At 51.9% G+C, this 25,418-nt stretch overlaps 1 protein-coding gene across 1 annotated transcript in view; it reads left to right on the forward strand.

Moving 5' to 3' along the window:
* The window catches only part of nav3 (neuron navigator 3), a 463,067-nt gene that overhangs the window by 158,347 nt on the left and 279,302 nt on the right, over nt 1–25,418 (forward strand). Inside the window, exon 9 of the mRNA XM_070900107.1 lies at nt 7,187–7,302. Within this exon, the coding sequence (XP_070756208.1) occupies nt 7,187–7,302 (116 nt within the window). The remainder of the gene's footprint in view (nt 1–7,186; nt 7,303–25,418) is intronic.

Consider the following 25,418-nt stretch of genomic DNA (forward strand, 5'->3'; position numbering starts at 1 on the left):
CCTTTCTCCCTTGTGGAGTATTTAAAATAAACACTCAACACCGGGTCTGGGCTCGAAGATTCAAGTAGTCTTTATTTTGCACCAGTGGGGAGCCTGCCTACTGGTTGTCTGTAGCCAGGCCTCTGCGATGATGCAAAGCTCCAAACAATCTTTTATATTTTTAATGATGTATGTCAGCCTTGTGCATGCCCCCCACACCACAGCCCCCCCCCCCACCGTGGCCGTTTAATTGGCCCAAAGCCCATGTGCACAACTGCTGATTGACAAATTCCCTTTCGCATCACACAATCATTCTCCTATGTCTCATACAAAATGAAGTTTTTCCAATGTGTCACTTCTGACCCCTTGCCCTGTTTATCTGCCCCTCTGGGCTCCTGTGGTTCAACAGTTTGGCCTCCTGTGATTGTCCTCGGGTTACGCAGCTTGTAAAGTTGACCACTACAAAACCCCTTTCTAGTCCCGAGACCCATTCTTAACCCTAAAATTATCATCATCATAGGCAATCCCTCGCCGAAAAGGAATGAGTCCACAGGTGTTTCAATGAAGGACCTAATATTCCAGATCCTGAACTACATCCTGAAGGGTGGAAGATGCCTGTGCGTGGGTTTTTTTAACGTGGGGTGGCCGTTGCACACCAGCCACCACACGGGCTTGACAGAGCGAAATCTTGGTCCGGTGGCAAGGGTTAACCAGGACAACTGGAGACCTGCTCTGCTGCACGGACCTAGTGCGCGCACATATCGCAGTGTGAGCTGGGCCCGTGCTGCCCCTGGGCCCTCGCCTCTCCTGGGCCCCGATCACAACCCTGAAATTATAGCAGAGCTTGAAAGCTCCACTTTCTCCCTCGTGTGTTTATCCAGCTTCTCCTTAAATGCCTCGATACTATTCACCTCAACCACTCCCTGTGGCAGCGAGTTCCACATTCTCACCGCTCTCTGGGTAAAGAGGTTTCGCCTGAATTCCTTGGCGGGCAAGAGTGCAGCCTGCCCTCCTCACCCCCATCCTCCTCGGTCACCATCGCACTTTCGGCTTCCAGGGTCATGACGGAAACTTGTACATTAATTCCCATCCTTGTTTTCAAATCCCTCCAGGGCCTCGTCCCTCCCTATCTCTGTAATCTCCTCCAGCCCCACAACCCCCCGAGATGTCTGCGCTCCTCTAATTCTGCCCTCCTGACCATCCCTGATTATAATCGCTCCACCATCGGTGGCCATGCCTTCTGTTGCCTGGGCCCCAAGCTCTGGAACTCCCTGCCTAAACCTCTCCGCCTCTCTACCTCTCTTTTCTCCTTCAAGACGCTCCTTAAAACCCACCTCTTTGAACGAGCTTTTGGTCACCTGCGCTAATTTCTACTTCGGCGGTGTCAAATTTTTTATTTGATAATACTCCTGTGAAGCACCTTGGGACGTTTCACTACATTAAAGGTGCTATATAAATGCAAGTTGTTGTTGAATTCCCTATTGGATTTATTAGTGACTGTCATATTTATGGCCCCTCGTTCTGGTCTTCTCGCATCAACCCTATCCAATCCTTTCATAATCGTAAAGGCCCCTGGTTCTGGCGTCCCCCATAAGGGGAATCATCTGCTCTATCCTATCAAAACCCTTCATAAATTTTATGGGCCACTATCAGGTCACCCCTCAGTCTTCTCTTGTGTAGAGAAAAGATCCACAGCTTGTTCAGTCTTTCCTGACAGGTGTAACCTCTCGGTTTTGGTTCCATGAGGCCAATGGATCATGGAGGTGGGGGGCGAAGCCATAACAATCTCGCCTCTGAGCCACTCCAGAGACTTGAGCAGAAAATCCAGGCCGACACTCCCAGTGCAGTACTGAGGGAGCGCCGCACTGTTGGAGGGGCAGTACTGAGGGAGTGCTGCACTGTCGGAGGGGCAGTACTGAGGGAGCATTGCACTGTCGGAGGGGCAGTACTGAGGAAGTGCCGCACTGTTGGAGGGGCAGTACTGAGGGAGCGCCGCACTGTCGGAGGGGCAGTACTGAGGGAGTGCTGCACTGTTGGAGGGGCAGTACTGAGGGAGCATTGCGCTGTCGGAGGGGCAGTACTGAGGGAGCGCCGCACTGTCGGAGGGGCAGTACTGAGGGAGCGCTGCACTGTTGGAGGGGCAGTACTGAGGGAGCATTGCACTGTCGGAGGGGCAGTACTGAGGGAGCGCCGCACTGTCGGAGGGGCAGTACTGAGGGAGCGCCGCACTGTCGGAGGGGCAGTACTGAGGGAGTGCTGCACTGTTGGAGGGGCAGTACTGAGGGAGCATTGCGCTGTCGGAGGGGCAGTACTGAGGGAGCGCCGCACTGTCGGAGGGGCAGTACTGAGGGAGCGCTGCACTGTTGGAGGGGCAGTACTGAGGGAGCATTGCACTATCGGAGGGTCAGTACTGAGGGAGTGCTGCACTTTCGGAGGGGCAGTACTGAGGGAACGCTGCACTGTCGGAGGGGCAGTACTGAGGGAGCACTGCACTGTCGGAGTGGCAGTACTGAGGGAGCGCTGCACTATCGGAGGGACAATACTGAGGGGGCGCTGCACTGTCGGAGGCGCAGTACTGAGGGAGCGCTGCACTGTCGGAGGGGCAGTACTGAGGGAGCGCTGCACTGTCGGAGGTGCCGTTAAAGCAAGACCCCCGTCTGCCCACTCAGCTAGCTGTAAAAGATCCCACAAAACTCTTTTGAAGAAGAGCAGGGGAGTTCTCCCCAGTGTCCTGGCCCAATATTTATCCCTAAATCAACATCACTAAAAAAAAAATTATATCTGGCCATCGCCGTTTGTGGGAGCTTGCTGTGCGCAAATTGGCTGGCGTATCTCCCTATATTACAACAGTGACTACACTTCAGTAAAGTACTTCATTGGGTGTAAAGCGCATTGGGTCGTGCTGAGGTTGTGAAAGGCACTATAGAAATGCAGGTCTTTCTTCAACACATTACTGTAAATGTAAAGCGTCTCTAAGCACCTCACATTCTACCTTACCTGTCGCGAGCTGGTCTTGCTGCTTATTTCATCGAGCACATCTGTTATTGAAAAATGGAAATGTGAGCAGTTAGTGTACATTGAACGGCAGTTAATGAAATGGTTTATCATAGCTTAATAAAATAAACCCTTACACCAGCCTGGCAGTGCTGACCTGGACAGGATTTCAGAATATTTAAGCGGCTGATCAATAAATATTAGAGGTTCACTACCCTCTTTGTGAAGCTTTGTTTATCTCAATGAAACTCCACTAGCCCAACCACGATGGTTGGAGTAGATCACGCAAAAGCGCCGTTGCAGAGCCTTGGTGAGGCCACACCTGGAGTATTGTGTACAGTTTTGGTCTCCTAACTTGAGGAAGGACATTCTTGCTATTGAGGGAGTGCAGCAAAGGTTCACCAGACTGATTCCCGGGATGGCGGGACTGACCTATCAAGAAAGACTGGATCAACTGGGCTTGTATTCACTGGAGTTCAGAAGAATGAGAGGGGACCTCATAGAAACGTTTAAAATTCTAACAGGTTTAGACAGGTTAGATGCAGGAAGAATGTTCCCAATGTTGGGGAAGTCCAGAACCAGGGGTCACAGTCTAAGGATAAGGGGGAAGCCATTTAGGACCGAGATGAGGAGGAATTTCTTCACCCAGAGAGTGGTGAACCTGTGGAATTCTCTACCACAGAAAGTTGTTGAGGCCAATTCACTAAATATATTCAAAAAGGAGTTAGATGAAGTCCTTACTACTAGGGGAATCAAGGGGTATAGTGAGAAAGCAGGAATGGGGTACTGAAGTTGCATGTTCAGCCATGAACTCATTGAATGGCAGTGCAGGCTAGAAGGGCCGAATGGCCTGCTCCTGTACCTATTTTCTGTTTCTATGTTTCTATTCGGCCCATTGAACCCGTGCTGACTCTCAGCTAGTCCCACACCTCCCCCCCCCACTCCACCCCGCCCTTTCCCCATAGCCCTGAAAATATTTTCCCTTCAGGTACTTATCCAATTCCCTTTTGAAAGGTAAGATTGAGTCTGCCTCCACCACCTTCTCAGGCAGCGCATTCCAGATCCTAACCATTCGCTGCGTAAAAAAAGTTTTTCCCTCGTGTTGCCTTTGGTTCTTCAGCCAATCGCCTTAAACCTGTGTCCTCTGGTTCTCGACCCTTCCACCAATGGGAACAGTTTCCCTCTCTCTACCCTGTCCAGACCCCCTCAGGTGAATGTGTGGGCAGTGTTTGAGCCCAATGTTTAGGAAGCACTTCTTCATACAAAGGAAAATGGGAACTCTGGAACTCTCCCTACCCGCTTAAAAAAAAAACTGTTGAAAATTTCAAAGAAAGCAGGAGAGGCTCGAGGGGCTCAATGGTCTGTTCTTGTTCCTGTGGTTTCCCGCACGGCCTACATCTATTTAGATTGTTATCGCGTGTTTACAGTTCAGATTATCATTCACTTAAACCCCTGGGTCCAGCAACTGATGTCTACAACAACAACTTGCCGTTATATAGCGCCTTAGACTTTGTAGAAACATCCCAAGGTGCTTCACAGGAGCGTTATCAAACACTGAGCCACATAAGGTGACTAAACGCTTGGTCAAAGAGGCAGGCTTTAAGCGGGATTTGACGGCAGGAAAGAGAGGGAGGGAGGTGGCGAGGTTTAAGGAGGGAATTCCGGAGCTTGGGGCCCAGGCAGCTGAAGGCACGGCCTCCAACTGTGCAGCGATGGAAATCGCTAATGCTCAAGAGGGCGGAATTGGAGGGGCGCAGAGAATTCGGAGGGTTTCCTTCACCACATCACGAACACACACATTACGCAAGATGGCTCTTGCAGGAACTTGTCATCACGTGACTATATCACATGACCCTTTTATTATTTACGCCAGTAGTTGCATTACCACAGTAGCCCACTAGGCGGAGCAATGTCCACCAGGGGGAGCTGTATCACAGCCGGGCTGGAGGAGGTTGCAGAGATAGGGAGGGATTTGAAAACAAGGATGAGAATTTTACAAATTGCGGCTTTGCCAGACCGGGAGCCGATGTAGGTCAGCGAGCACAATCGGCTGGGGGGTAGAGTGAGATTGGCTGCAGGCCAAAGCAGGAGGAAGGTGGGAACAGTGAGCACAGAACAGGTCAAGCTGAACCGATTGGATATATTTTTATTTCCCATTTCTGGCTCCTCGTGCTCTTGTTACAAAGCAGGTTAGTGTAGAGAGCAGTTTCTTATAACTCAGCGTATTATTAACCGATGACAAATATTTGGCGATCATATTGCAGTTTCTTGTTCCAGACATAAAGAAACAGTTTACATTTGTTCTCGCGTTGCAACAGCGACTACATACCAAAAGTACGTCATTGGCTGTAAAACGCTTTGAGATGGCCGGTAGTCGTGAAAGGCGCTATATAAATGCAAGTCTTTCTTTCTTTCGTTTTCAGGGACCCGAGCACAAAAATCTAGGCTAACGCTCCCAGCGCAGTGCTGAGGGAGTGCTGCACTGTCGGAGGTGCCTTCTTCGGATAAGACGTTAAACCCAGGCCCCGTCTGCCCTCTCAGGTGGGAGTAAAAGATCCCACGGCACTATTTTGAAGAAGAGCAGGGAGAGTTAACCCCGGTGTCCTGGCCAATATTTATCCCTTAATCAACATAACAAAAACAGATTATCTGGTCATTGTCACATTGTTGTTTGTGGGAGCTTGCTGTGCGCAAATTGGCTGCCACATTTCCTGCATTACAACAGTGACTACACTCCAAAAGTACTTAATTGGTTGCAAAAGTACTTAATTGAGGCATCTGGTGGTCGGGAAAGGCGCCATATAAATGTAACTCTTTAAAAAAATTTCTACCTCAGGATGTTCCAAAGCATTTTACAGCCAATGAAGTACTTTTTTGAAGTGTAGCCAGTGTTGTAATGTAGGGAAACGTGGCAGATGATTTGCGCACAGCAAGCTCCCACAAACAGCATTGTGATAATGTGTTTTACTGAAGTTGGTTGAAGGCCAAAAATTGACCCAGGGCACCAGGGATAACTCCTCTGCGCATCTTCAAAATAGTGCCGTGGGATCTTTAATCTGAGAGGGTGGACAGGAGGAGCCTCAGTTTAACGTTTCATCCGAAAGACGGCATCTCTGACAGTGCAGCACTCCCTCAGTACTGCACTGGGAGTGTCAGTCAGCCTGGATTTTGTGCTTAAGTTTCTGGAGTGAGACTTGCACTCATGAGTTGCAGGGTCAGAGGCGAGTGTGCTGCCCACTGAGCCACGGTTGACACCTTAGAGTTTGCGGTCATTTCTTATAGTCTGCTGCAGAAGTTATGGTGGGAGTGTACTGAAACAGTCAAGGTCCTGCAAATCCCCTGGGAGGACAGACGCACTAACGCCAGTGTTCTCGCTCAGGCCAACATCCCCAGCATCGAAGCACTGACCACGCTCGACCAGCTCCGCTGGGCGGGCCACATTGTCCGCATGCCCGACACGAGACTCCCAAGGCAAGCGCTCTACTCGGAACTCCGACACGGCAAGCGAGCCCCAGGTGGGCAGAGTAAACGTTTCGAGGGCACCCTCAAAGCCTCCTTGATAAAATGCAACATCCCCACCGACACCTGGGAGTCCCTGGCCCAAGACCGCCCGAAGCGGAGGAGGAAGAGCATCCGGGAGGGCGCTGAGCACCTCGAGTCTCGTCGCCGAGAGCATGCAGAAACCAAGAAGCCCCCCCCCTCAAAATACCTCTAAACCTTCAACAAACCACCTTAAAACTATGCCCCCTCATAATAGACCCCTCCACCAATGGAAATAGACCCTTACTATCCACTTTGTCCAGGCCCCTCAATATTTTGTACACCTCAATGAGGTCTCCTCTCAACCTCCTCTGTTCCAATGAGAACAAACCCAGCCGATCCAATCTGTCCTCATAACTACGATTCTCCATTCCAGGTAGCATCCTAGTAAATCTCTTCTGCACCCTCTCTAGTGCAATCACGTCCTTCCTATAATACGGCGACCAGAACTGCGCGCAGCTGTGGCCTAACCAGAGTATTATACATTTTACGCATAACCTCCCCGCTCTTATATTTGCAGGGCTACGGGGAAAGAGCAGGGGAGAGTGGGTCTACTTCGGCAGCTCTGTCACAGAGCCAGCACAGGCATGATGGGCTGAATAGCCTCCGTCTGTGCTGTGAGATTCTATGCTGCGATAAATTATTAATGCAAGTTTGAACATACATTTTTCAGAACTCACTCGGACAGTGATGGCTCCTCTATGCTCTCTGGTGACACAAGTGCCAGCCCGACAAAAATGGATTCTGTTTACAGCAAGACTGCCAAACAGTGCCTCGAGGAGATCTCTGGTAGGTGATCTGGTCTCATTAATCCTCACAAATCAGCACTAAAATGTTGGTTGTAAAGTTTCTTCGGCTCGTGTTCGAACCCCTCCTCTCAAACGGACAAAGGAGGCAGGTTTACTCCCCCCTCCCCCTCCCCTGCCCCAATAGCGTTAGGATTTGTTGCTAACTACATCGCTGAAATGTTTGATGACTTGATCCAGCTGCAGCTAGGGCTCAGAGTTGGAACAAGGAGCAAGCAGGAACTGGTAGCTAAATGAATAGTTGAGATTTTTTTATTTTTATTCACGGAATGCAGGCGTCGCTGGCAATGCCGGCATTTATTGCCCATTCCTGATTGCCCCTTGAGAAGGTGGTGGTGAGCCGTCTTCTTGAACCGCTGCAGTCTGTGTGGTAGAGGTCGCGGTTTTGGGAGGTGCTGTCGAAGAGGCCTTGGCGAGTTGCTGCAGTGCATCTTGTAGATGGTACACACTGCAGCCACGGTGCGCCGGTGGTGGAGGGAGTGAGTGTTGAAGGTGGTGGATGGGGGGCCGATCAAGCGGCTGCTTTGTCCTGGATGGTGTCGAGCTTCTTGAGTGTTGTTGGAGCTGCACTCATCCAGGCAAGTGGAGAGTGTTCCATCACACTCCTGACTTGTGCCTTGTAGATGGTGGAGAGGCTTTGGGGAGTCAGGTGGTTACAATTTCTATCTGTTGTTGGGATGGGAAGGACCCATTTATCGCCCATCCCTATTTGCCTTGAGAAGGTGGGAGTGTGCCTTCACCATGAACCTCTGCGGTCCGTGTGCTGATCATGCTCCCACAGAAAGAAAGGAAGGTATTTATAAAGCGCCTTTCTGATCTCAGGACGTCCCAAAGTGCTTTGCAGCCAATGAATTACGGTTTGGAGTGTAGTCGCTGTTGTAATATGGGAGACACAGCAGCCAGTTTGTGCACAACAAGGTCCCACAAACAGCAATATGATAATGACCATATAATCTGCTTATATGTGTTGGTTGAGGGCTGAATATCGGCCAGGATACCGGGGAGAAATCCCCTGCTCCTCTTTGAAATAGTGGCCATGGGATCTTTTACGTCCACCTGAGAGAGCAGACGGGGCCTCGGTTTAAAGTCTCACCCAAAAGACGGCACCTCCGACAGTGCAGCACTCCCTCAGCACTGCACTGGGGGTGTCAGCCTAGATTTTATGCTCAAGTCCCTGGAGTGGGACTTGAACCCACAACCTTCTATCGCAGATGAGATACCAATGCTAGGTAATGAAATCCACCCTATGGACCCAGGGTAGATGTAGGAACAATGGTATATGTCCAGGTCTGGATGGTGTGTGACTTGGAGGTGATGGTGTTCCCACAACTTTGCTGTTCTTGTATTTCTTGCTGATAATGGTCGTAAGCGAGGGATTTCTTATTGAAGTAATCTTGGTCCGTTGCTGAGTGTGTCCTATAGAATCAAGGAACGGTTACAGCACAGAAGGAGGCCATTCGGCCCGTCGAGCCCATGCCAGCTCTCTGCAAGAGCACTTCAGCCAGTCCCACTCCCCTGCCCTTTCCCCGTAGCCCTGCACATTTCTCCTTCAGCTACTTATCCAATTCCCCTTTTGAAAGCCTCAGTTGAGTCTGCCTCCACCACCCTCTCAGGCCGTGCATTCCAGATCCTAACCACTCGCTGTGTAATCTTACATCGCCTTTGGGTCTTCTGCCAATCGCCTTAAATCTGTGTCCTCTGGTTCCCGACCCTTCCGCCAATGGGAACAGTTTCTCTCTCTCTACTCTGTCCAGACCCCTCCTGATTGTGAACACTTCGATCAAATCTCTTCTTAACCTTCTCTGCTCCAAGGAGAACAACCCCAGCTTCTCCGGTCTATCCCCGTCACTGAAGTCCCTCATCCCTGGAACCATCGTCGTAAATCTTTTCTGCGCCCTCTCTAAGGCCTTCACATCCTTCCTAAAGTGCGGTGCTCAGGATTGGATGCAATATTCCTGCTGGGGCCGAACCAGTAATTTATAAAGGTTTAGCATATCTTACTTGCATTTGGATTCTGTGGGGCCAAAATTGCGGCGTGCGATGTTTGGGGCGGTAACATCCGTGAGATGGAATTTGCGTGTCGGACGAGGAAGTCCCGCTCTCGCGAGCTATATTCGGGTTACCGCCCCGTCAGCAAGTGGAGCGCAAAATATCGCTCTGCCGAGGCGGTCCACCAGGTAAAGAAAGGCTCCCGACCGCCTCACCTTATAAATAGTTTTCACTTTGACTTTGCGGGGGCGGGGGGGGGAGTGATGTTGTGTATCTGTAAAGCATGCACTCCCATGTTCCGCCACCAGGGAGCTCATCCCCTGAAGTCCCAAGGGATCCCAGCATCCCCCTTGGGAGCACTGTATATAAGCCGGCCCCGAAGGCCTGATCCTGACTCTGGAGTGTCTTATTAAAGACTGAGGTCACTGTTACTTTAACCTCCCTGTGTGCAGTCTCATCTGTGTTAGGAACACAATAGATTCAACTGGTACTTTCAAAAGGCCAGTAGTGGGCACATACTGGAAGAGGACTGATTTGCAGGGTTACGGGGAAAGAGCTGGGGAGTGGGACTAAATGGATAGAGTAATGTATGCACCTATGAGTATGCACACAGGTTTGTTGAGCTGTTGATCACCGGTATGCTCGCGGCCTTCCGCGAGAGGTGGGCACCGGAGGGACTGGAGTGCATCATCAACCCCGGCAACCAAATTTTCATTTGATTTTGTATGTTTTAAAGTTTAATTTGTTTAATGTGTCGGTTTTAGTGCCCCTTTAATAAGTGGGCATTTGATTTACAGGCGCAACTAAAATAGTTGTAGAGCTGTTGAATCTAAGTTTCCGTTAAAGTTTTATTTGGAAATGTGTGGGTTCTAGTGCCTTTGCCGAAAGGGGGGGGGGGGCCTTGATTTAAAGTTAGATTTAAAATAGTTGTAGAGCTGTTGAGTTGGGAATGGCTTATTCGGTCACGTGATGTTCACAAGACTCAATAAAACCCCAGCCAGTTGGGTTCAGGGAATCCACGATGAGGCAGGTGGTTGTGAGCCTGGTGGGTGAACCGGCAATGTGTAGTGTGATTGTTAAATATTTTGCTAATAAACCAACTAGTTCTTAATCGCAATGTGTTGCTATGGATTCTTAAGCAAAGAACCCATGAAGCAAATACCTTACAGATAGCTCTTTCAAAGATACGAATGTGCTGTAAGATTCTATGATTCTATTAACAGATAAACCAGAGTTTCATTTGTTGAAAATGTTACTGACAGGACGAATAGGAGAAGTGAGGCGTATTTCATAGATATGAAATTGCAGAAAGCATTTGGCAAGGTTCCACTTTGTGTCTCATGGCTCAGGCAAGAACTTGTGTTGGTGAGATTTGAGGATTAAGGCAGCGTATAGAGCATTGCATTTAGAGGAGGAAACCACGCATAGCCATCAATTAAAGCTTTTGAGGCTAGGAAAATATTCTGAGCAGTTTACGCAAGGGATATTAATCAATTTTGAGACAGTTACTATTTTTAATTACAAGACTGTAGAAAAAGAAATAAAACACTTGCAGTTTTTGCAGGATGTCCCAGCACACTTCACAGCCAATGATGATGAACAGTCGTTGTAGGAAATGCAGCCACTAATTTAGCAAGCTCCCACAAACAGCAATTAAGTTAATGACTAGATCAGCTGTTGGTTGAGGGATAAATATTGGCCAGGACACCGGGGAGAACTCCCCTGTGCTTCTTCAAATAGTGCCATGGGATCTTTTACATCCACCCGAGAGGGCAGACAGGACCTTGGTTGAACATTTCATCGGAAAGACGGAACCTCAGACAGTGCAGCACTCCCTCAGTACTTATCATCATCATCGTAGGCGGTCCCTCGAATGAGGATGACTTGCTTCCACATGAGTTCACAGATGTTTCAATGAAGGACCCGATGTTCCAGTCCTGAACTCCAATTGCGGGGGTGGAAGACGGATTTTTTTAACGTGGGGTGACCGTTGCACACCAGCCACCACACGGGCTTGACAGAGCGAGGTCTTGGTCCAGTGACAAGGGTTGACCAAGACGACAGGAGACCTGCTCTGCTGCACGGACCCAGTGCGCACACATATCGCAGTGTGGGCTGAGCCCGTGCTGCCCCTGGGTCCTCGCCTCTTCTGGGCCCCGTACCCTCATTCGCCGCACCTCCGCCACGATCTCTCACCGCTCCTCCGCCACAAAAACACACGCCGCATCTCCGCCACGATTTCCTGCCGCACCTCCGCACCAAACATTCACCGAACCTCCGTCACGATCATCCGCCAAATCTCAACCACGATCCCTCATCACTCCTCCGCCTCAGTACTGCACTGGGAGTGTCAGCCTGCATGAGGAGCTCGGGGTCAAAATTGAACTCCGCCCCAAAAGGGGCCAAAAGGAGCGCACTTACTGTTTATTTTAAAAGTTCTTCTCCACCACCAATCCATGGAGCAGAGAATCCAGAGGAATTCAAGACTTGGTAAAATGCAGATGCAGAGAGGATGCTTCCCCTTGTGGGGGAATCTAGAACTTGGGGGCATGGTTTCAGAATCATTTTAAACTGAGATGAGGAGAAATTTCTTCTCTCAGAGGGTTGTGAATCTGTGGAATTCTCTGCCCCAGAGAGCTGTGGAGGCTGGGACATTGAATATATTTAAGGCGGAGAAAGACAGATTTATGAGCGATAAGGGAGTGAAGGGTTATGGGGAACGGGCAGGGAAATGGAGCTGAGTCCATGATCAGATCAGCCATGGTCTTATTGAATGGCGGAGCAGGCTCGAGGGGCCGAATGGCCTACTCCTGCTCCTATTGCTTATGTTCTTTCGGCCAGCATGTCATGTGCTGCTGTTGAAAAAGATACATAGTTTTTGGCCGATGATCTGTTCAGAGCAAGATGAATGATTGAGGAACAAGCAGCATCTGGCAGCAAATTTGTGGGAAACTAGTCGGCGACTGGGATGTGGGATAATGAAGCCAAGCCACAGATGTTAGGGTAGGGACAAGAAACCACTGAACTCTCTGCTTGACTGGGAGTGGACAAGGGTGTCAGTGAGCTGTGAAAACCCAGCAAACTTCTGGAAACATTTACATGTTGCTCTGTGGCGGCACTCCACCCTACCTCTGCAGTTTTCTCCAGCTCAACCAGCCAAAGCCCGCCCTCCTCTATACGGACGCTAGCCTTTTTATTATATCTGCCCCTCCCTCCAATCAGCTAATTGGGCACTGCGTTCTGGAATTACCTCCCTTGCCCCCTCTGTCTTGTTATTCTTGATCTACCGTATGCCTCCACAAATCCTACCTCTCCCACCGTGCCTTCAGCTACCTCCCTCAGTTCCTCGGCCTATTGCTGTGCTTGTGAAGTGCCCAGATATCCTGAAAAAAGACTTGCATTTGTATAGCACCTCTCATGACCTCAGGATGCCCCAAAGTGTTTTTCAGCCAATGAAGTACTTTTGGAGTGTAGTCACCGTTGTAACATAGGAAACTGTGTGGCGAGCACTATCTCCCTGTCATCAAGATCCATGGAGCAGCCCTAGACAACGTGGACCATTTCCGATACCTCAGGAGCCTCTTATCAACAAGATCAGACATTGACGATGAGATTGAACACCGCCTCCAGTGCGCCAATGCAGCCTTCGCCCACCTGAGGAAAAGAGTGTTCGAAGACCAGGCCTTCAAATCTACCACCAAGCTCATGGTCTACAGGGCTGTAGTAATACCTGCCCTCCTGTATGGCTCAGAGACATGGACCATGTACAGTAGACACCTCAAGTCGCTGGAGAAATGCCACCAACGATGTCTCCGCAAGATCCTACAAATCCCCTGGGAGGACAGACACACCAACATTAGCGTCCTCGACCAGGCCAACATCCCCAGCATTGAAACACTGACCACACTCTATCAGCTCCGCTGGGCAGGCCACATTGTCCGCATGTCCCGACACGAGACTCCCAAAGCAAGCACTCTATTCAGAACTCCTTCACACTAATGAGCCAAAGGTGGGCAGAGGAAACGTTACAAAGACACCCTTAAAGCCTCCTTGATAAAGTGCAACATCCCCAGTGACATCTGGGAGTCCCTGGCCAAAGACTGCCCTAAGTGGAGGAAGTGCATCCAGGAGGGTGCTGAGCACCTCGAGTCTCATCGCTGTGAGCATGCAGAAACCAAGCGCAGGCAGCGGAAAGAACGTGTGGCAAACCAATCCCACCCTCCCTTTCCTTCAACCACTGTCTGTCCCACCTGTGACAGGGACTGTGGTTCTCGTATTGGACTGTTCAGCCACGTAAGAACTCATTCTAAGAATGGAAGCAAGTCTTCCTCGATTCCGAGGGACTGCCTATGATGATGATGAACATAGGAAACGCGGCAGCCAATTTGTGCACAGCAAGCTCCCACAAACAGCAATGTGATAATGGCAATCTATATTAATGACTTGGATGAAGGGACCGAGTGTAATGTAACCAGATTTGCTGATGATACAAAGATGGGTGGGAAAGCAAATTGTGAAGAAGACGCAAAAAATCTGAAAAGGGATATAGACAGGCTAAGTGAGTGGGCAAAAATTTGGCAGATGGAGTATAATGTGGGAAAATGTGAGGTTATCCACTTCAGTAGGAAAAATAAAAAAGCAAATTATAATTTAAATGGAGAAAGATTGCAAAGTACTGCAGTACAGAGAGACCTGGGAGTCCTTGTGCATGAAACACAAAACCTTAGAATGCAGGTACAGCAAGTAATCAGGAAGGCAAATGGAATGTTGGCCTTTATTGCAAGGGGGATAGAATATAAAAGTTTCTTATTTCTTATGTACTAATTACCAGATAATCTGTAGTTTTAGTGATGTTAATTCAGGGTTAAATATTAGCCAGGACACTGGGGAGAACTCCCTGCAACTTTCAAACTAGTGCCATGGGATCTTTTACATCCACCTGAAGGCAGATGGGCAATGTTTGCTCTTGTTATCTTTTTGGGTGTAGGATGTGTGAAACTTTGCATACCAGCAGAGAGTTGCGCGTCCGTGCACCTTATAGGGAACATTGCAGACAGGGCCTCCGTTTAATGTCCTATCCGAAATACATCATTCCAACAGTGCAGCACTCCTTCAGCATTGCAATAGAAGTGTCAGCCTGGATTTTTTGTGCTTGAGTCTCTGGAGTGGGACTTGAACCCATTATTTGCTGACTCAGAAGCAGGTGTGCTGCCCACTGAGCAATGGCAGATACTTTGGCGAAAGGGCAGGGGAGTGGGATTAATTGAGTAGCTCTTTCACAGATGTGGCACACGTTCGATGGGCCGAATGGCCCTTTTTTCTGTTCTCTATGATTCAATGAACAAGGAAATTGACAACTTGGCATTTTGTTAACTTGGGTTGCTCCCGTATTGCTTATTGAATGTTTCATTACTTGCACTTCTGATGTAACACCCGTTTTGGTGAGTTCTTTACCTCTGAAATATTCCTTCCACCTTCTAATGTGAGTACCAGGACAGCACGCATGAGGCTTGCGACACAGTTTTGGTGTTACAGTGTGGGACTTGCGGAGAGCTACATTTAGACTGTTCTCTGTAATTAATTCTAAAGTCACGCTCTTGCAAATCACGGGGTATTATTGACCACTATATACATTAAAACAGCTGTGCTTTGCTGTCTTTTTGATCAATTCCGTTTTATTTGGAAACATGCTTTTGATTTGAGTAAAAACTAGTGTCTCTCCCGTGGTGTTGCTCCTGGTGAATGGCGAAAGGGCTGTTTTAAAAGTGTGACACATGAGGTGTGACAGGAAGTGTGGGGGACGCTTACAGGAAGTGCGACCTTTATGCAATACTTTTAATATATTACAGGTGGATAAGTGCAAAAACAACATTTAGTTTGTTCTTTAAGTGGTCAGCTGCAATCTGCTCTCTTCAAAGCACGGATATATGAAAGGAAATTTACCCCACCAATCTCACATCGGTAGCTCGTCCATTCATCATCTTCTCGGGGCGAAATTCGGCTGTTTAGCGCCCCCATTAGCGCCAGCGAAGGGGCGCTAAGGGGCCGCTAAACATCTCCATAGCCCGCGCGCCACGCTGTGACAGCCCGCCACGAACTTCACTGGCGGTTTAACGGCAGCGCTGTCATTTAGCGCTCTGCTCTCTAGCCCCGCCCACTTGGTGACGTCACCGAGCGTGCGACGCCCCCTTTGTGACGCGCTCCCGAAACTGACTGCTTTGGCCTGCCGTAGCGACCGGCGCTGCTCCCGACAGCAGGAAGCAGCCGGTGTACAGAGGATCCCGGGGCGATATCCAGGGCAGGGAATTAAGTGGTAAGTGTTGAGAGTCACATATTTAACAAAGACTTATCTCTTTTGCCTGTGGAAGGCTGTGGGTAGCCTCCGTCCCATTGCTTTGCAGGTTGCACACGGTTGACCTCACCTCCCGTTTAGGCGCTGGGAATGCTGGCATCCCAGCTCCTCGACTTGAGAAACGCTCCCACGGTACTGCCCCGCGATGGGCCGTTAGCTCCCTAAGAGGAGTGTTTAACGCTTCCCTTTGCGCTCCACTCTCTTCTTGGGGCGATACAACCGAATATCGCACTTTGAGGCGGTAGACATTGCCCGGCGCTAAAGGTAGCACCCCAGCGCCATCATCGCCTCAAAGCGGGCATTAACGAATTTCCAGCTCCTGTTCAAATGGAGCATGAATGGATCAGACCATAATAGCACCGACCAGAAAGTCTACGATTGTTTCTTAAATACCCATAAATGAGAGAACCTAAAGCTACCTTCAGGTGATCGGCAGAAGAACCAAAGACCACATGAGGGAAAACATTTTTACGCAGCGAGGGGTTAGGATCTGGAATGCACGGCCTGAGAGAGTGGTGGAGGCAGACTCAATCGTGGCTTTCAAAAGGGAGTTGGATAAGTGCCTGAAGGAAAAAAATGTGCAGGGCTACGGGGAAAGGGCGGGGGAGAGGGACTGGCTGAAGTGCTATTGCATCCGCACTGTGACTCCGGGAGGAGCTCCTCAGCCACAGGGAGAAAATGGTCGAGAAGGACTCTAGACTGGGCAGGCCACATTGTTCGCACGCCTGACAGAAGACTCCCAAATCAAGCGCTCTACTCGGAACTCCTTCACGACAAACGAGCCAAAGGTGGGCAGAGGAAATGTTACAAGGACACCCTCAAAGTCTCCCTGATAAAGTGCAACATCCCCACCGACACCTGGGAATCCCTGGGCCAAAGACCGGCCTAAGTGGAGGAAGTGCATCCGGGAGGGCGCTGAGCACCTCGAGTCTCGTCGCCGAGAGCGTGCAGAAACCAAGCGCAGGCAGCGGAAGGAGCGTGCGGCAAACCAGTCCCACCCTCCCTTTCCCTCAAAGACTGTCTGTCCCATCTGTGACAGGGACTGTGGTTCTCATATTGGACTGTTCAGTCACCTAAAGAACTCACTTTTAAGAGTGGAAGCAAGTCTTCCTCGATTCCGAGGGACTGCCTATGATGGTGACGTGCTCTTGCAGCGAGCCGGCACGGGCTCGACGGGCCGAATGGCCTCTTTCTGTGCTGTAAACATTCTCTGAATCCAAAGAAAGCAAACACTTGCATTTATATAGCGCCTTTCAAGACTTCACGGCATCCCAAAGCGCTTTGCAGCCAATGAAATGCTTCTGAAGTGTTGACACTGCTGGAATGTAGGGAATTCTGCTGCCGATTGCTCTGTAACAGTGCACGATTGTTAATCTTCTCGGATTATCCTGGAGTCCCCAGGAGTGAAAGATTAATCTCTAGGGACACTGCTGTGAGCAAGACCCGGGGGAGAAATCACAGGGAGTTCTAAAAATGACTATTGGATGGCGAATCAGATTTATCTCATTAGATTCACACGTTCCCGGAGAGGCTCGAGTCCAGCTGGTGTTTGAAATGTCAAGGCAGCACGTGCTTGTCCTCTCAGCCATGTCACTGTTGACGTCTATCTGAACTGATCCGTCAGCTCACTCCTGAGTCAGATGGTTGTGAGTTCAGGTTCCTACTCCAGGGACTTTAGCACGTAATCCAAGGCTGACTCTTCGGTACTGCACTGAGGGACGCTGCACTGTCGGAGGTGCCGTCTTCCGGATGAGAAGATGAACCGAGGCCCCGTCTGCTCTCTCAGGTGGATGTAAAAGATCCCACGGCACTATTTTGAAGAAGAGCAGGGGAGTCATCCCTGGTGTCCTGGGGCCAATATTTATCCCTCAATCAACATCACTGAAACAGATTATCTGATGACCACAGCTTGCTGTGGGCAAATTGGCTGCCGCGATTCCCACCTTACAACAGTGACTGTGCACTTCAAAAAGTACTTCACTGGCTGTAAAGCGCTTTGGGACATCCCGAGGTCGTAAAGGCGCTATAGAAATGCAAGACTTTCTTTTTTTTCTTACTAATACTACGACTTACGACACTATTGTAAAATCAGCGTGTCTCACTTTACGATAACCACCAAACCTAACTGTCTCGCCGTGAAATCCTCGAGTGAGATGGGCAATCAGAATTGCCAGCCCGATAACAGTGACAGAAAAGCAGTAAAAGCTGGCAATGCAAGGTGGGTCTGGAAAAAAGAAAGACTTGCATTTATATAGCGCCTTTCACAACCACCGTACATCTCAAAGCACTTTACAGCCAATGAAGTACTTTTTGATAATGACCAGAAAATCCGTTTTTTTCTTTTAGTGGTGTTGGTTGAGGGATCAATATTGGCCAGGACACCAGGGATAACTCCCCTGCTCTTCTTCGAAATAGTGCCATGGGATCTTTTACGTCCACCTGAGAGAGCAGACGAGACCTTGGTTTACCGTCTCACCTGAAAGACGGCACCTCCGACAGTGCGGCACTCCCTCAGCATTGCACTGTTATGTTCTTATGGGAGTAAAGGGTTATGGGGAGCGGGCAGTGGAAGTGGAGTTGAGGCCACGATCAGATCAGCCGTGATCTTATTGAATGGCGGAGCCGGCTCGAGGGGCCGAATGGCCAACTCCTGCTCCTATTTCTTATGTTTGTGTCAGCCGAGATTTTTGTGCTCAAGTCGCTGGAGTGGGGCTCAAACCCCAATCTGCTGACTCCGAGGCGAGAGTGCTGCCCACTGAGCCATTCGAGAGGGGAAAAGTAGCTTGACATTCCGACTGAAGAGAGTACGTCAGAGTATGGTACGAGGCAGAACCCGTGAGTATTCATCGACCGGAAACATTCGCCCGCCTATATTCTCTTCTCCAGCTTCTTCTACTGTGTATTTCCAGACATTTTTACTTGTGGTTTCCAGCATTTGCAGTTTCTTTATTTCTTATCTGTCTGTCGGCTGCTAAACCAATGCACTGCTGACAACATCCATCACGCCATTGAGGACACATCACCATCGCAACAGATGGCTTGTCCAGCACTAAATTACCTTGGCACCATGACGATGGGCTTACTGCTGCTTACTGGCTGCTCTGCATGAATAAACAGACTCGGCTGTGTTGATAAAATGCGGCTAGCTGAAAGGTTGAAGATAACTGTAGGGCTTTGTGTTCAGAAGATGATAATAGCAAAGGGATGGCATTCCGGGGAGAGAGAGAGAGAGAGAGAGAGAGAGAGAGACCCCGAGGGGGGCTTCAGATCGAATGTCTCTCAGGACAGCTGCCCTCTCTCCTCTTCGCTGCCAGGTTCAGACAAAGTTCTGCCCACAGTCAGGCGGCCAAATTGGGATCCCAAAAATAGCTTCCTAATTAGTGCAGCAGGCCTCAAACCCTACGCTGGAAGCGATCTTGGCAACGCAGTAATTAGACCTGTTCCAGCCGGCTGCACACGCCATACAACTGAGCATTGCGACTCCAATCAAATCAGCAAGCCCATTTCATGCACAGCAACGTGTGAGGCCACCGCCAGACTCCTCACAACATTATTCCAACCTCTCCCTTCGTCCTCACAATCTGCATTTTAGTGAAGTGTCAGCCCGTGGCTCAGTGGGCAGCACACTTGTCTCTGAGTCCGAAGGTTGTGGGTTCAGAGTCCCACTCCAGGGACTGGAGCACATAAATCTGGGCTGACACTCCCAGTGCAGTACTGAGGGAGCGCCGCACTGTCGGAGGGCAGTACTGAGGGAGTGCCGCACTGTCGGAGGGGCAGTACTGAGGGAGCGCCGCACTGTCGGAGGGCAGTACTGAGGGAGTGCCGCACTGTCGGAGGGGCAGTACTGAGGGAGCGCCGCACTGTCGGAGGGGCAGTACTGAGGGAACGCCGCACTGTCGGAGGGGCAGTACTGAGGGAGTGCCGCACTGTCTGAGGGGCAGTACTGAGGGAGTGCTGCACTGTCGGAGGGGCAGTACTGAGGGAGTGCCGCACTGTCGGAGGGGCAGTACTGAGGGAGCGCCGCACTGTCAGAGGGGCAGTACTGAGGGAGTGCTGCACTGTCGGAGAGGCAGTACTGAGGGAGTGCCGCACTGTCGGAGGGGCAGTACTGAGGGAGTGCTGCACTGTCGGAGAGGCAGTACTGAGGGAGCGCCGCACTGTCGGAGGGGCAGTACTGAGGGAGTGCCGCACTGTCTGAGGGGCAGTACTGAGGGAGTGCTGCACTGTCGGAGGGGCAGTACTGAGGGAGTGCCGCACTGTCGGAGGGGCAGTACTGAGGGAGCGCCGCACTGTCAGAGGGGCAGTACTGAGGGAGTGCTGCACTGTCGGAGAGGCAGTACTGAGGGAGTGCCGCACTGTCGGAGGGGCAGTACTGAGGGAGTGCTGCACTGTCGGAGAGGCAGTACTGAGGGAGCGCCGCACTGTCGGAGGGGCAGTACTGAGGGAGCGCCGCACTGTCGGAGTGCCAGTACTGAGGGAGTGCCGCACTGTCGGAGTGCCAGTACTGAGGGAGTGCCGCACTGTCGGAGTGCCAGTACTGAGGGAGCGCCGCACTGTCGGAGTGCCAGTACTGAGGGAGTGCCGCACTGTCGGAGTGCCAGTACTGAGGGAGTGCCGCACTGTCGGAGTGCCAGTACTGAGGGAGTGCCGCACTGTCGGAGTGCCAGTACTGAGGGAGTGCCGCACTGTCGGAGGGGCTGTCTTTCGGACGAAACGTTAAACCAAAAGCTCCCCCGCACAGCAATGTGATAATGACCAGATAATCTGTTTTTGTTATGTTGATTGAGGGATAAATATTGGCCCCAGGACACCGGGGAGAATTCCCTCTGCTCTTCTTTGAAATGCTGCCGTGGGATCTTTTACATCCACCTGAGAGAGCAAACGGGGCCCCGGTTTAACGTCTCATCCGAAAGACAGTGCAGCGCTCCCTCAGTACTGCCCCTCCGACAGTGCAGCACTCCCTCAGTACTGCCCCTCCGACAGTGCAGCACTCCCTCAGTACTGCCCCTCCGACAGTGCAGCACTCCCTCAGTACTGCCCCTCCGATAGTGCAGCACTCCCTCAGTACTGCCCCTCCGACAGTGCGACGCTCCCTCAGCACTGCCCCTCCAACAGTGCGGCGTTCCCTCAGTACTGCCCCTCCAACAGTGCGGCACTCCCTCAGTACCGCCCCTCCGACAGTGCGGCGCTCCCTCAGTACCGCCCCTCCGACAGTGCAGCACTCCCTCAGTACTGCCCCTCCGACACTGCAGCGCTCCCTCAGTACCGCCCCTCCGACAGTGCGGCGCTCCCTCAGTACTGCCCCTCCGACAATGCGGTGCTCCCTCAGCACTGCCCCTCCAAGAGTGTGGCACTCCCTCAGTACTGCCCCTCCGACAATGCGGTGCTCCCTCAGCACTGCCCCTCGGACAGTGCAACGCTCCCTCAGTACTGCCCTCCGACAATGCGGTGCTCCCTCAGCACTGCCCCTAAAACAGTGTGACGCTCCCTCAGCAATGCCCCTCTGACAGTGCGGCGCTCCCTCAGTACTGCCCTCCGACAATGCGGTGCTCCCTCAGCACTGCCCCTCGGACAGTGTGGCGCTCCCTCAGTACCGCCCCTCCAACAGTGCAACGCTCCCTCAGTACTGCCCTCCGACAATGCAGTGCTCCCTCAGCACTGCCCCTAAAACAGTGCGACGCTCCCTCAGCAATGCCCCTCCGACAGTGCGGCGTTCCCTCAGTACTGCCCCTCCAACAGTGCGGCACGCCCTCAGTACCGCCCCTCCGACAGTGCGGCGCTCCCTCAGTACCGCCCCTCCGACAGTGCAGCACTCCCTCAGTACTGCCCCTCCGACACTGCAGCGCTCCCTCAGTACCGCCCCTCCGACAGTGCGGCGCTCCCTCAGTACTGCCCCTCCAACAGTGCAGCGCTCCCTCAGTACTGCTCCTCCGACAGTGTGGCGCTCCCTCAGTACTGCCCCTCCGACAGTGTGGCGCTCCCTCAGTACCGCCCCCCCAACAGTGCAATGCTCCCTCAGTACTGCCCCTCCGACAATGCGGTGCTCCCTCAGCACTGCCCCTCGGACAGTGTGGCGCTCCCTCAGTACCACCCCTCCAACAGTGCAACGCTCCCTCAGTACTGCCCTCCGACAATGCGGTGCTCCCTCAGCACTGCTCTGGAGCATCAGACTAGATTCATGTGCTCAAGTCCCTGGAGTGGGATTTGAACCCACAACCTTCTGACTCCGAGCCACAGCTGACATTAAATACAAGTTGTTGTTGTTGTTGAGTCATTCTGAGTCTGTGGGGTCAGGTGGGGGTGAAGTGAGACCAGGGCACTGTGGGAGGGGTTAAGTGCAAATCTTCTGTGAGCAAAGCTGTGGAAAAAGCGAGTTGGAAAAGTAACATCTGTGGAGCCAGAAATCAGCAAGCCAAGTTTGGAGACCCTTCTAACCCTCATGCCTGGTGACTGGGGAACAGATGCCCCTCGGTTATACAGGGATAGGTAAGGTCTCGTTCAGGAAGGATATACTTGCCAAAGAGGGAGTGCAACGAAGGTTCACCAGACTGATTCCTGGGATGGGGGGATTATGATATGAGGAGTGATTGAGTAGACTGGGCCGATATTCTCTCAAGTTTAGAAGAATGAGAGGTGATCTCATTGAAACATACAAAATTCCGACAGGGCTTGACAGGGTGGATGCAGGGAGGATGTTTCCCCCGGGCTGGGGAGTCGAGAACCAGGGGTCACAGTCTCAGAATAAGGGGTCGGCCATTTAGGACTGAGATGAGGAGAAACTTCTTCACTCAGAAGGTGGTGAATCTTTGGAATTCTCTGCCCCAGAGGGCTGTGGAGGCTCAGTCTTGAGTATATTCAAGACAGAGATCGACAGATTTTTGGATATTAAGGGAATCAAGGGATATGGGTATAGTGCAGGAAAGTGGAGTTGAGGTAGAAGATCAGCCATGATCTTATTGAATGGCGGAGCAGGCTCGAGGGGCCGAATGGGCTACTCCTGCTCCTATTTGTTCTTATACAGGTCTTACCCTCCCCACTAACCTGTCTATGCCCTCTTTGAAGTCACATAAGACCTTTTTCAGTTAGCCGGCACCCCCACTTAATATTTCTGTCATCCTCACCTCGAACAGTTATTCCCTCCGCAGGAGGAGGCCATTCAGCCCCTCGAGCATGCTCCGCCATTCAATCAGATCGTGGCTGATCTGTACCCCAACTCCATCCACCTAACTGAGCTCCACATCTCTCGCTACCCCTTCCCAAGAACAATCTATCGATCTTAGTCCTGAAAGCTCCAATTGACCCTCAGCATCCACAGCCTTTTGTGAGGTGGGGGAGCGAGTACCAGATTTTCAGTTCTGGGATGTGGGCGTTGCTGGCAAGGCCGGCATTTATTGCCCATCCCTAATTGCCCCTTGAGAAGGTGGTGGTGAGCCGCCTTCTTGAACCGCTGCAGTCCGTGTGGTGAAGGTACCTCCCACAGTGCTGACTTTGTTGAAGTGGTTTGATACAACTGAGTGTGTCGCTGGGCCATTTTAGAGCAGCAGTTAAGCAGAGCAGCAGAGGAAACGTTACAAGGACACCCTCAAAGCCTCCCTGATAAAGTGCAACATCCCCACCCACACCTGGGAGTCCCTGGCCAAAGACCACCCTAAGTGGAGGAAGTGCATCCGGGAGGGCGCTGAGCACCTCGAGTCTCGTCGCCGAGAGCATGCAGAGACAGCGGAAGGCGCATGCGGCAAACCAGTCCCACCCTCCCTTACCCTCAACGACTATCTGTCCCACCTGTGACAGGGACTGTGGTTCTCGTATTGGACTGTTCAGCCACCGAAGGAAATCATTTTAAGAGTGGAAGCAAGTCTTCCTCGATTTCGAGGGACTGCTTGTGATGATGATGATGTGGGTCTGGAGTCACATGTAGGCCCAGACCGTGGTGGGATTTGAACTTGTGTCTCTGGATCATTAGACAAGGCGTCTGGATTAGTCGTCCAGTAACGTAACCACCCAGGCCGCTGAACCCGAAACACTGACCCATCCTTTCTCTTTATGCTCTTATCTGCGTTGTGATTGGACGTTTCACCACCTCATTCCCTAACCGGTCTGCGCTGGTGGGTCCCCTCGACTCTCTGTAGTCTCCGGAGACCCATCTGCTCACTTTACACGGAGCTTAACGCCAACGCTTCCAAAGCCATTTTGAAATGCTTGATTTCGAGCCGTCTGTTTAAAAAGTACTTGGATGTGCACTCGACGTGCCGTGACCTACAGGACCACGGAGCGAGAGTGGGGAAAGTGGGATTGGGCTGGGTGGTTCTTTGTCGGCCGGGCGCGGACACGATGGGCCGAAATGGCCTCCTTCCGTGCTGTAAACTTCTCTGATTCAACCTCGGTCGCAATCTGCGGTGTCAACTCTGGTAAAGTTTCACACCCCTCCGGTTAAAATATGGCAAGACCCCCCCCTCCCTCCTCCCCCCAGAGAAATCTTCCCATCGGATCGAAGGTCAAGTGGCACCCACCCTGCCTTCCCGCAAGGCAGTTCCCGACACGTTGACACGCAACTGGTTGAACTTAAAAAGCTTCGAGCCTTAAAAATGCCCGTTTCTGCTCTGGTGGCGTGACAGACACTCAGACAGCGGAAGAGACTGATGGGGGTCAGGCGGGCACAGTCCGCTTCCATTCAGCCACCCATTTATAACCCAGTGGCTCCAAAGCCCTTTTTATTTGTCTTTTGTTTACGCAGCCTTTTCAGGAGCTGCCGTCACTGCAGTGGAGAGAGAGAGAGAGAGAGAGAGAGAGAACAGGGATGGATTTGAGATGCAGGTTGAATACTAAAAGAGGAGTGTGCCTGGCATATAGGGCTCACAGTCACTCGCTCGTTCTCTCATTGCTTCCCGAGCACTGGAGTGGGTTGTCACACTCTCCCAGCAGCTCCGAGGGAGCCTCGCTGTGCTGCTCTCTCTCTCTCTCTCTCTCTCTCTCTCTGCATTGTGGTCCGAGGGTGGGTGGGCGGGTGGGGGCGTGGGGGCTGCGTGTGCTATCGACTCGGTGCTTTTTTTTCTCCTGAGAGGAATATTCTCCTGCCTGTTTCGTGCTCTCGTATTTACCCTGCCCTGGACGCCAGCGTTTCAGGAAGAGCTTCCTCGTAAGAGGTGAAGCCTTAGCCGAGGCGGCGATCACTCAACCCGTGGTGCGATGAGGCAGCTCGTGTCGTGTGGCTCGTGGGAATTTTTCCACTCTTGCAAGATAGGGCAGCTCGACACACTCCCCTGCCTGAGCGCACATCATGTTATTTAGCCATCGCTGCAGTGTCAGCGATACAAGTCGGGGTCGTCACTGGAGCCAAGTCCTGCGTGCCCCGAGAGAGAGCGCAGTCGCTCCCTGACCGGGGTGGGGGGGGGGGGGAGGGGGTGATCGAGCTGTGGCAGGCTGCCCGTGGCGAGCCGAGTAGGATGCCAGCGTCTCGCGCGGCTTTCCGGGAGCGCCACGATGGGGGCCACTGCCAGCCCGGCGGCGAGCGAGGTCTGAGCGCCCGCGGTCGCGGTAAGGCCAGATGCACCGTCCCGCCGACCCGCCGGCGCTGGCCGGCTTCGGCGCACCGCGCCACACTGCCGCCGCCCTCCTCCGCAAGCAGAAGTCGCTGAGCCACCTGGCGGCGGCGGCGGGGGCGGCCGAGGGCGGGCGGGGGCCGCGCCCGCTCAACGGGGGCCGGCGGGGGGCCGCCCTCCTCGGCGGGGTCTACCCGCTGTCCCGGTCCCTCTCCACCT

The sequence above is a fragment of the Pristiophorus japonicus genome, chromosome 15, assembly GCF_044704955.1.
Source record: "Pristiophorus japonicus isolate sPriJap1 chromosome 15, sPriJap1.hap1, whole genome shotgun sequence".
NCBI lineage: Eukaryota > Metazoa > Chordata > Chondrichthyes > Pristiophoridae > Pristiophorus > Pristiophorus japonicus.